General features: G+C 38.9%; 2 protein-coding genes across 2 annotated transcripts; one reads left to right on the top strand and one right to left on the bottom strand.

Moving 5' to 3' along the window:
- Nucleotides 1–177: 177 nt before the first annotated feature.
- On the top strand, nt 178–3,436 carry lrrc51 (leucine rich repeat containing 51). The gene is made up of 6 exons (XM_077565876.1): nt 178–199; nt 525–781; nt 1,035–1,096; nt 1,399–1,604; nt 1,703–1,851; nt 2,874–3,436. The coding sequence occupies exons 3-6, from the start codon at nt 1,042–1,044 to the stop codon at nt 3,007–3,009; spliced, it is 546 nt and encodes a 181-aa protein (XP_077422002.1). The 5' UTR covers nt 178–199; nt 525–781; nt 1,035–1,041; the 3' UTR covers nt 3,010–3,436.
- Nucleotides 3,437–3,642: 206 nt separating this feature from the next.
- Nucleotides 3,643–9,460, bottom strand: lamtor1 (late endosomal/lysosomal adaptor, MAPK and MTOR activator 1). The gene is made up of 5 exons (XM_077565877.1): nt 9,202–9,460; nt 7,672–7,814; nt 7,521–7,598; nt 5,082–5,205; nt 3,643–4,928 (listed from the first exon to the last, which is right to left on the bottom strand). Exons 1-5 carry the CDS (start codon nt 9,241–9,243, stop codon nt 4,836–4,838), a joined length of 480 nt encoding a protein of 159 aa, XP_077422003.1. The 5' UTR covers nt 9,244–9,460; the 3' UTR covers nt 3,643–4,835.
- Between the last annotated feature and the right edge of the window lie 1,718 nt (nt 9,461–11,178).

Genomic DNA, 11,178 nt, shown 5'->3' with positions numbered 1-11,178 from the left:
TTATATTGCGACAAATTTTGACAAATGAACGTGCAATGAATCAGCCCAAACAATGCCCCAAAAAAGTGGTACAGAAATTACTGCAGCGTCATCAATTGTTCAAGTTGCTCGAGTACGATTGATGAACGAACAAGAGCATATACGTCAAAATGCATGCTTTTTTTTTATGCATGGCTTTCACAATCTGGAAAAGAGAGACGTAAGTTTGTGGTTATGTTTTAGCAAGCGTTCAGTTATGATTTGATTAGTTATTTCCATACTACGTTAAAGGCGCATGCGTTTTGTTTTGTTCTGTTGTTTTTTTGCATTCAGTTTTAGATAAATAAAATAAAAGTAATTTAATCAGAGTACTGTGTTAATGACCGAATATATATTTGGAGCTGTTCCATTCCTGGAATAAAGTGAGTTACTGTTGTTTATGCGTTGCCAAGCAACGGGCGCACGAGAGCGACACTTGTGAAAAATATGAAAAGTATGCAATTTCTACATGGAATTTTGATCTGCTTTTATTGTGTCCGTGACAGAGAATAAAAGGCGACCTTTTGTTCGCGACGCTCACTCATGGACTTTATGTAATGTATATCATCCATATGCAAGTTCGAGCCTCACTCAACAAATCAAGATGGCGGATGCGCTGTGGGCGGAGCTGCGGGCGGCGCACTTTTTAAAGCGCTGCCTATGGGTGATGACGCTTCTGTTTTTTCCTTATTCTGTGGGTAGCAGTGGCTGTCTACGCATTACGCCGTTACCATGGAAGCAGACTGTTGACTGCTGCAGCCAGGTAAACGTCGCGCTAAACGCTTAGCTATGAACAAATTGAGTTGATTTCTACGTATACAATAACAATATACAGTGTGCGTGCGTGCGTGTGTGTGTGTGTTTGTGTGTGTAAGTGTGTGATAACGGAGAAGTTTAAAACAACTGCATTGATGTAAAAAAACGCTTTAATTACCATACTTTTCCTTGGGGCAAACTGGTAAAGCTGTTTGTTTGTTTGTTTGTTTGTTTGTTTGTTTGTTTGTTTGTTTTTACAGATGGGATATGATGTATGGGGCTCCAGTGGATTTATCTTTTAAAGCCATCAGAAACTTGGCAGGTAGAACATTTAATGATCAACTTTATTTTTCTATATTGGTCATACTCTTTTCTTTAAAAAAAACACACACAGAAGTAATTTTACTTTTCTGTTTCTTTACAACTAAAGTCAAATTTCTGATTCTTCGACAGCTGTACATTGCAGTGTGACAGTTTTTACCTATGGGGGTGGGGGTGGGGGTGGGGGGGGTATGTTATGTTTGTATGCTCCATTTACCACCAAAATCTCAATTGATTAATCTCAATTAATTTAAGCATAAACTTTCAGCACTGCCTGACGTTCATTGTTTATCTCCATTTCAGATGCAGAGTCAGAAGAACCAAGCAGAGGTCTGCGTCCTTTAAAGAGAAATTTAGTCGGAAAATTTCAAAGTGGCTCCCTTCGTCTTAATAACAATCATATCATAAACCTTTATGACCTTCACAAAACCATCAGCCACTTCCTGGCTGAACCATCGCTGCTCGCCTGGCTGGACGTTTCATTCAACCACATCACAAATATAGACAAAGTGAGCTCTTTTTTTGTATGTTCACACACATGTCCTCAGGCTTTTTCTACCATGTAATATGCAAATTGTGGACTTGTGTGTGTGTGTTTGTGTTCTAGGTTTTGTGTGACCTTACACAACTGCGGGTGTTGTATCTTCATGGCAACCGTATTTTTACTCTATCAGAGGTAGACAAGCTACGAAGTCTCTCACATCTACACACCATCACTCTACATGGAAACGTCATTGAAACACACAAGGCCTACAGGTTAAAAATAAATGAATAAATATTACTTTTCCTCTTTTGAGGCGAAGTACAAATTAAGTCTTTAAAAATATATACTTATAGTTTACATGCAGTAAGTTATTTATTTTATTTTATTTGTTATTTATTTTACATTAACTTTAATTTGTGAATCTAAGTCCTGTGTACAAGGCTTTAGCTTTCTCTCAGGAGTAGAAGCTAACTCTTCAGCTAGCTCTTAATGCTGACCAAGAGGGCAAACTTACGTATGTAAATAAGTTTATCAAAAAAATAAGTAAATACAAAATAATTGCCTTATTCGGATCTTGCAAGCTTATTTATGTAAATACGTTTTTTAAATAAATTATAAAAAATAATTTCCTTGTTCTGATTTTATGCACATATAGAAAATGAAACTAACTGTGTTATTAAAAAACATGGAAAAATAGAAGGGAGAACACCTTTGCGCTACACATTCTAGAAATATGTTTGATGATGCGTATCATCTGATTCACAGCTTTCTTCTTTTTCGACCATGCTAGAAAAGGTTATGGTAACAGAGTTACGTGCATTTTGTGGGACACACATTCCATGAATAATAACGATTATTTGAAATATCATGTTTATTAAAAACAAATGTTTCCACTGTTACAAGAGAAAGCGATGAAACAAAGAATCCACACACACACAAAAGACATTTAATCTTTATTTTCACCGTTTTATTTGACATTCAATTTGGTCAGTGGGGTTGCGGAAAATGGCATTTTAGAGGGTACACCAAATTTAATTGGTGTTTTAAAAACTATTTTAAAGCATTGTTTTCTCTTAGGTTTTTTTTTAGTCTCAAGACAAGTAAATATACTCAAAAACTGCTTGTTTTAGGATTTTGTATGTGCATTATTAAAAATTTGATGGGTGAAACGTAAAATACCCTCCAGTTTTGGAATGACCCCCTACTCTTTTTTTTTGTTATGTATTTTTGTAATACTACAAGTCATGGAGGTTATGTATTTTACATAATTTTATTGTAACTTTTTTTTCTAAAGGAATCACGTGATATCTACTCTACCTGGATTAAAAACGATGGACTTCAGTGTTGTGACCCCTCAGGAGCGAGCCTTGGCACAAATTTGGCACCGCCGTAGCAACCCAGGCAAACGAAACATGGAAACACTTCAGTGAGACTGTGTTCGAAATCACAACTGTGAAGACTTACAACATCATATATCCAGACAAACAGCCACTCTGCCCCATGAGTTGGTCGGATCACGCTATACAACCGAAGTTGATATCAGTGGCCACCACTGTCAGTGTCTATCGAAAGTGACCACTTACATCTGTGTCAACCACCATCTTAATGATGAACAAATTCAGTTCAATCACACACTACAAATTGAAGGAGCTGCAGGTCAATTGGTGGTCACCTCCCTTGGTTATATATTGGTCTTACGCAAGAAATCAGCAGACACAGAGACTAAATCGAGCTGCGCAAACATGAATATTTGCGGGAATTGGGCCAATTAGGGATTTACCGGTCTGTTGTAACCTTTTGAAGGGAAGGATTGCTTACCCTGTACACATTCAATTCTCAATAAATAGTACAACACAATTCGCTACAAATATATGGCATCTGGCACAATAGCAACGCAGACAAAATAAATAAGTTAATACTTCAGTAAGTGTGTTCTAGTTTGCAACCATGTATATGTTGGTGTGTACGGTTCACTTACAAATACATTTGGTCTGTTTTAAATGTGAAAATCCAAAAGGGGCATTTGTAGTAAATTAATAATAAAAACAAAACTCCAAACACAATAACTGTTGAAAGTTTTTAATGAATTAATAAACAAAACAAAAGAGAAACAATTTTTGGTACTAGCCTAAGATATTACAAATATATTTCAGGTAGTATTACATATCTGAGAAACAAAACAAAGACTGAAAACAAAATGCCAAGGACCCATTGCAAAAAGCTCAAATGTGCGGCTAAAATAAACACAGCCTTGCACGAGATCCCTTTAGAGCGTCTCACTGTGCTTCCTGCACATTTTCTTGCGCTCTCTTCCGAAGAGCAGTAGGTTTAAAAACACAAAATAAATAATCTCAAAAAGCTCTTGGATCCTTTGATCTGTTGTGGTATCGTGGATTGTTAACGCTCTGCCCACTCTGCTACAATGGTTAGTTTTTGATTAATACGAACAAATCACTCATATTACAATCGGCAGCGAAAGGCTTGGTTTGAAAGCTGACAAACAGCCCTCAAAGTGTTGTTGGTTTTCATAAAAATGGTTGTCATCACCCCAGATCACAGCCAATTGTGAACGCCCTACAAAAACACCTTCTACAATCATCTTGGGCTTTAGAATTAGCCAGAAAATTCTGTACAAAGAAGGCAAAAAAAAATACACATCCGTCCCTACACCACGCATAGGACCCCTCCCCTGAACCATAGGCCTCCAGTGCTATATAGGTTTGTATGGGATTAGAATCTATATGGAGCTCCAGTGTAGTGAAGCGGATTGCATTTTCACCAGTGGAAACAGACAAAATAATGGGCAGTCAATAAGTCTCACAGCCATTCATGTATTGAGCAGTGTGTCCTCGGGTTGAAATGGGTACCAATAACAGTTTTTCCCATTTTGTTTAAAGTAATATTATCTCATTCTTAAGATAGATATCCAAAATGCATCACCGTAAACAAAACTGACCAATGAGAGGCTTCCACATTTTTTGTTATCCGCTGTGATTCAGGGAGGCCAATTTTGAAGATCTGAGTTGACAGATCCAGCGGGTTTCTATGGCAGAAGAACTTATCACTGACCTTCGATTTTCTACAGTGTGACGAGATGGCCATTGTGGTGCTACGCCGCATTGTCTGTTGCATTTAGAGCCATAGCCAAGAAGCACAAGACAATTTGATAAATGGGTGGAGAGAAGGGTGAGATCGCAGGCGTGACAAGGACAGACTCAACGACGGGAGGAGCGAAAAGCAGGCCAGAGTTGTCGGATCAAGGAATGGCAAACTGGACCACGAGTTCTTCTTTAGCATCCACTTTGATTTGAGAGATTGCACTGTAGGCATATGCTGCTATCTTGGATACCTGAAAAAGCAGATGATCTTTTTTCAAAGGACGGAACGAGAATCAAAGAATCTCACATTCACGTTTCACATTCAGTCACAGCATTTCGAAAGCATGACACATCCCAGTGGGAAGTTAATTAATAGTTGTCAAAATGTGTTATGTGTGAACTACCTGCTGAACGTCCGAGTATGGCACCAGGTCGCTGGCGAGCACTTGGTGGGGCTGGCTAGTGAGGGAGGGGAGAGCCAGGGCTTTCTTCTGGGGAATACTGCTGCTCAAAACAGCAAGCTTTGTACTGGGAGGAGAAACAAACATGCATTTCATACACATTTTGTCCCCTGGTGCTTTACCATGGAAAAGTTATTTGTAGTACATCATCGCGATTGGTGACCTGATCACCACTAGAGGTGACCGGTGGAGGCGACAAACAAATTGCCACCAACAGTGACCTCTAGTGGTGATTAGATCACATCTATTTTTAGTGGCTGAGGACATGGCATGAGATGAAAACGTTGTCTACAGCTTGTTTTTTATTTATTTAATTATTATTCCTTTCTCCATTGTTTTAATCTGCTGTCATATAGAGCTAGGTAGATAAATATTTGAACAGTGACAGGGTTTAAGAATTTGCGTTTGGATATCACCACAATGGATTTGATTTTTATTTATCATTTAAAATACTTGGCTCTCCAAGTACCCCCATTATGACCAACATTAAAATAAAGGAGTATCGTAGGAAAACGAGACAGGTTCCATCCCTGAAAAATATATTTTACATGATAAGCCACTGTAACCTTTGAACATTAAATCTATGGTCTGTCACTTGTATAGCACTTTTCCACCTTTTCAGGTCCTCAATACTTTAATAGTGTTTAAAAGGATTGCATATAAAATTGTACTCAGATACATATTTAATAACAAACAGTTCTTAAAGATTAGATGCAAATGCATTCGACTTAATACCACTGAGCTGCACTTCAGCAGTGATTCAATTTCATACCACTAGGGCAAGAATGCCCACCCAGTCAATCATGGTCGACTGGACGAAGGATCTAACGATATCCATATGGAACAATTAGGGATGTTTGATACCACTTTTTCTCCAGACCAACACAAGGCCTACTCAACTTGAGTAGTCACTAGAAATGTTACCACTAGTACTTTACTTACATACATTAAATTACATACATTACTTACACTCCCCACCCCCCCAAAAAAAAAAACAATAACATCATTTTAAATAACTATATATCCGGATATAGCACTTTACCTTAAAATTGCAAATTAAAATTGATCTAAGCGCTTTTCACAAACTGCAAGAGTTTGGGTTTTCTGATATTTTTCTTTTCCCAGCCAAATAACACTTCCCTGTTTAGGCATTTCCACATTGTCAAATTTAACTAATTTCCTTCCAAAAACATATAAATACGTTCTATTTTAAATGTTTTAAGTGTCCCAATGACGTAATTATACGTTTTCAGGGATGGCGAGATCCGATCCTCGAGGGCTTACAGGTTTTGGATGTTTCCCTTCTTCAACATAGCTGATTCATGATCAGCTCATCAGCAAACTCTGCATAAACCTGATAACGAGCCTGTTAAATGGAATCAGCTGCAGTTTGAGTAGGGACACCTCCAAAATCTGCAGGACTCTGGCCCTCGAGGACCGCAGTTTGCCATCCCTGTACTAGAGCATACGGAAGGCTTTGATGAAGCCTCTCAACTGCAAAGAACGGTTGAAGAGATGTTAGTTATTATACAAACGGCCAGCAGGTGGCATCAGAGCAAAAGAGATCAACAAGGGGCTATGTTGAAAAAAAAAGCTCATTACTCACATTTCTTAATATATTTGTGAATAATGATTAAACTTAGCTATATTCCAATGCTAATTGCTGCAAAACGGAAACAGATAGAAATATACTTTTTTTCCTGATGAAAGAAGAGACTAATCTTTCTTTTGGTAGGTTCCATGTTTTTATAGCAATAGAACACAATATTCTGTGGGCCTTGCAAAATCAATCAAAATCCAGTAAAACAGCCAGGAGTGAAGGGGATTGCTTCAGTGAAAATGGCTGGGAGTGAATGAGTTAATGAGTAACTCAACAGAAAGTCAGACTCTTGCTCCACCCTTCACTCAGATTTGAAATTGGCCCTCAAAGGGGGTGTTGCCTGTAGGACTGTTGGGTTGCGAATGGGGAGCGGGTTGGGCGTGGTCTGGCTGTGATTGACAGCAGCAACTCACTAAAAAGCGGTTAAAGGAGGCGTGTACGAGAATGAGCCGGTGGGTGGCGGGGGAGACTACGTCACAAGTGACATAATATGGCATCTTGTGTAATGAGAGGACAAACAGCCTAATTGTGTTTATCCCAGTGTGCAACCTTAAGATGGCGCCAAACACACTGTTTTTGCCCCAAATTCAAGCTTTTAACAAATATGCACTAAAATATCAAAATAATAACCAGGATATGTAGACAGCATTTGTAGACACCAGTTTATCAGCAAAAAAAAAGAAGTTGATTTAGTGTTGAGTTACTCTTTAATGTGTGAATTTGGCATGAACGGAGCAATTCATTTCCAAACAGGACAACCCTAACACAAGCTTGATGCATACCTGTATTGCCGAGCTTTGTCCATATATTCATGCTGCTCCATCATGACCGAGTCAGCTGCCGACACATCGATGATGTTCCTGCACATCAAACGAGAATGTTTGTTAATTGGTTACGTGACTGAGTCAGCTGTTTGGTGGATCCCAAACTCACTGTGCCGTTTTGGTGAGGATGGATGTAAGCAGGGCCTGTTCGTCTGTTCGGGCTGAGGGGACTGTAGGAGTGATCCAGTCCGTGCCATTTGGGGGTTTGCTGACAGGGTTCGGGTGGGTGATCAGCGGCTTGCGTTCGTTATCCTTGAATCATAAAATCAGTGAATAATGAACAACTATTCATTTGTATGAGCTTTACAAACAATGTTGCTTGTACATTCCAGCTGCAATGTTCACAGTTACCTTAACCAGTGATTCCTGTCCATTGTTCCGCTGAACATAAGTGCGTCATGAGGGCTCATTTTCAATTTAAGACGCCCAGATTCCTGCCTAACCTCGTCTGTCAACCTGTTTATTACCATAGCGAACAAGAAGGGGCTCAGAGCTGATCCCTGATGCAGTCCCACTTCCACTTTAAACTCCTCCGTCACACCTACAGCACACCTCACCACTCTTCAGTCCTCATACATGTCCTGAATATTGTGATATAGATATATTGTAATACTAAACATGTACTTAAAGAAATAACATTTCTACTATGAAATGAAAGAATAAAAAAATGATGTGGAAAATAAGCAAGCGCAATGTGTTCTTAGTTAATTAAATGTACTAATTACCCTTAATAATGTTCAACTATTGGATAGTGATGCACAATTAAGTTTGCGTCTGACTGGTCAAATCCATGTAAAAGCATAAAATTCCATATAAAACTTATTGCATGTCTTTGCGATATAATACCTATATTGTTTCTTTTTCAATGGTATTGTTTGTTGTGTTTTTATTACTCAATTTGTGACCTTATAATCTCAAATCTGACAAAGACCCCATATTTTAAAAATAAACAAAAAAATAATAATAATAATTTTAAAAAAACTTATTTTTTTCAACCCCCTCTTAAAACTTAATTAAAACCTGACTGACTATGCAAAAAAAAAAAAAAACTCTAATGGGAAAATCCCAAACTATAATAACTTTGGAACATAGTTTGAGTACTTTTGCCACTTCTGGTGGTTCCAAGTTTAAGATGGGAGGAAATGAACGTATGATGCCGAAGATGCCACTATCTTGAAATAGCAGACATGTTTCCTCAAACGGAATTAACGGAAGACCTTGAGTCACAAGGCACACCACAAATTAGGAACTTTAAAGTACCTCGTGACATAGAAGATCTTTATAAGATAGTAGCCACGTCAATAAAAGTTCCTTCTCGCCTCGCTCACTGCGAGTAGCTTCATAGTGCTATGAATTTACACGGCCAAGCAACACGTGACAGCTTTCTTTACTTTCAGCAGTTCTCAGTTCCGCTGTGTGCAATCAGCAGACTGCCCTGAGCTAGGCCGTCACCTAGCATGCTAAATGTCACATTTAAAATGTGTTTTAAAAAAAGCTCAAATCGCGGAATAATAATTTGGTACAAACGCACCCCCTCACATCACCAACCGTTTGTCCTGATAATCACTTTGAGTCCTGCACGCACGATCGCACAGAAAATTACATGGAGATAGTTTTAGCAAGCTAAGCGGCTACTTACCTGGTCTGCTGACTCGTTGTCGCTGCTGTAACAACAGCCCATGGCAGCGTCCGGTACACTCCGGATTCCCGGTTTTCCCGCAGAAAGCAGCCGTGTTTGTCCACGCCAACAAACATACAAGTCTATTTGGGGGTTATTTGGACTTCATCAAAAGGGGTTAGGGCTAGTCAACTACAGTCGCTCAGAGCCTCGGAGTGGGCACAGCAGTAGCTATCACATGACAGCTGCACTGCGCGTGTAACAACAAGGACGTCACTTCCGGTAGTGACACCGCAGCACAGTTTTCAAACACGACGTCAAGGACAAACAATAAATCACTTAATTTTATTTAAATAAATCTCTACACGTGTTCACATTTTCAAAAGATCACTTCAGCAAAATTCCGAAAAAGTCCCAATCTTGGTGAAGTATTTTTAGGACAGGCCCGTGGGCTAGTTGCCATGCTCTTCAGGGCTACCTGGTGCCCGTGGGCACCATGCATGCTGGAGACCCCTGTTAGACTCATCACTAGAAGAGTTTTTTTATATATATATATATGTTTAAGATAGCAAGTGCTTTCTCTCAGCGTTAAGTTTTACGTTACGTGTGGATGCAAGTATTATTGTTGTCCACTTGGGGTCGCCTTCCTCACACAAACACCAATTTCCGTTTGTTACAAATTAAACAATTATAGTTGTAGAAATGTGATGTTTCTTCTGTAATGAGTTTACTGCACTCCAGTGGAGCAATCGAATAACACAATGGAGATTGTAATCTGAAATGGACGCAAATCTTCTGATTGTCGAGACTAGTGGTGGTTCTCAAACTTTTTGTCAAGTATCTGTATCCCAAAAGAACAAAATGCATTAAAATGCAATTCACGAGTGTTAACCCCATACGAATATAAACTGCTGTGATGAATCTGATAAATGAGGAAAAATTAAGATTTTTATATATAATAGCCAGATTTACATATGCAGGGTTCTCCAAATAACACCGTCACCAACGTTTCCATAAGCCGGATTTACATGTTTTTATATTCTGGTTTACATTGCTAATCATCTTCAACACTAGGGTGAGGCAACGCCGATCGTCATTGTTTAAGTCTCCCTTTTTACAAGGTCTGGTGACGCACGTCAGCGTCACGCCGTCACCGATACTTACATATACACATACTGGGGATAAAACTATACTGCAGTACCATCTGTTTAATAAGTACTCCCCCCCTAATCGGTGACATGTCTCCCAAAGTGGCTCAGTCTGGCCGCGTTGCACCGGAAATTGCTGAGGTAAAAACGTTTGACATTTGTATAGTGTAAAATGATTGACTTTATTCCTGCAATAAAACAAATATAGTGTAGCAAAAGTCACATCTAAAATGACATCCAATTGGGAGGCAGATATCTCATTCAGCTATCCAGATCAAAGTATGCATTTGCAAATTAGTGTTGGCCATTTGACAATTCCGAACATTCGGGCATTTTTTATATTTCTCAATGCAATGCAGCGCAAATAATGCAAATGCTTCCTCCACATAGGTAAACAAACGGCCCGGCGTATTGTATTGGTTTTGCTATAGTTTAACAATCCTGGAAGATTATTATAGTAGTCAAACACATTTCATCACGTTTTGAAATAAAAATAATCCTCACACATCAAATTACAGTACACCAATCCAAAGTAGTCCTATGCTATTCAATGAGAAGGAGAGCTTCCTTTAACCGAGTTGACCGCTATTTTGGCTTGTGACGTAACCTCGGAATTGTCAATATAGAGTACAGGCCTTTAAGGTTAATTGGAGACTACAAATTCCCCTTAGGTGTAGCCTACATGTGAGTGAATTGTTGTTTGTGCCTTATGATCGACTGCCCAACAATACAGGTTACCTTACTCCCCAAATTGAGGCGGGTTGTCACGTGTCAGATCCTCTGTGACCTTAATGAGAACAAGCGTTTTTTGGAAAATGCATGGTTTGATAAAAAAAAAAAAAAACACACA

The sequence above is a fragment of the Vanacampus margaritifer genome, chromosome 5 (genome assembly GCF_051991255.1).
Source record: "Vanacampus margaritifer isolate UIUO_Vmar chromosome 5, RoL_Vmar_1.0, whole genome shotgun sequence".
In the NCBI taxonomy this organism is placed as follows: Eukaryota; Metazoa; Chordata; class Actinopteri; order Syngnathiformes; family Syngnathidae; genus Vanacampus; species Vanacampus margaritifer.
This window is presented reverse-complemented; position numbering and strand designations above follow the sequence as displayed.

Excerpts from the sequence above, each read along its gene's own strand:
- lrrc51 (XM_077565876.1), top strand. The coding sequence starts at position 1,042 with ATGATGTATGGGGCTCCAGTGGATTTATCTTTTAAAGCCATCAGAAAC. Across the intron at positions 1,097-1,398 it reads AGCCATCAGAAACTTGGCAG|ATGCAGAGTCAGAAGAACCA; the intron begins GTAGAACATTTA and ends TCTCCATTTCAG. Across the intron at positions 1,852-2,873 it reads GAAACACACAAGGCCTACAG|GAATCACGTGATATCTACTC; the intron begins GTTAAAAATAAA and ends TTTTTTCTAAAG.
- lamtor1 (XM_077565877.1), bottom strand. The coding sequence starts at position 9,243 with ATGGGCTGTTGTTACAGCAGCGACAACGAGTCAGCAGACCAG. Across the intron at positions 7,599-7,671 it reads ATCCTCACCAAAACGGCACA|GAACATCATCGATGTGTCGG; the intron begins GTGAGTTTGGGA and ends TTTGATGTGCAG. Across the intron at positions 4,929-5,081 it reads CATACTCGGACGTTCAGCAG|GTATCCAAGATAGCAGCATA; the intron begins GTAGTTCACACA and ends CTGCTTTTTCAG.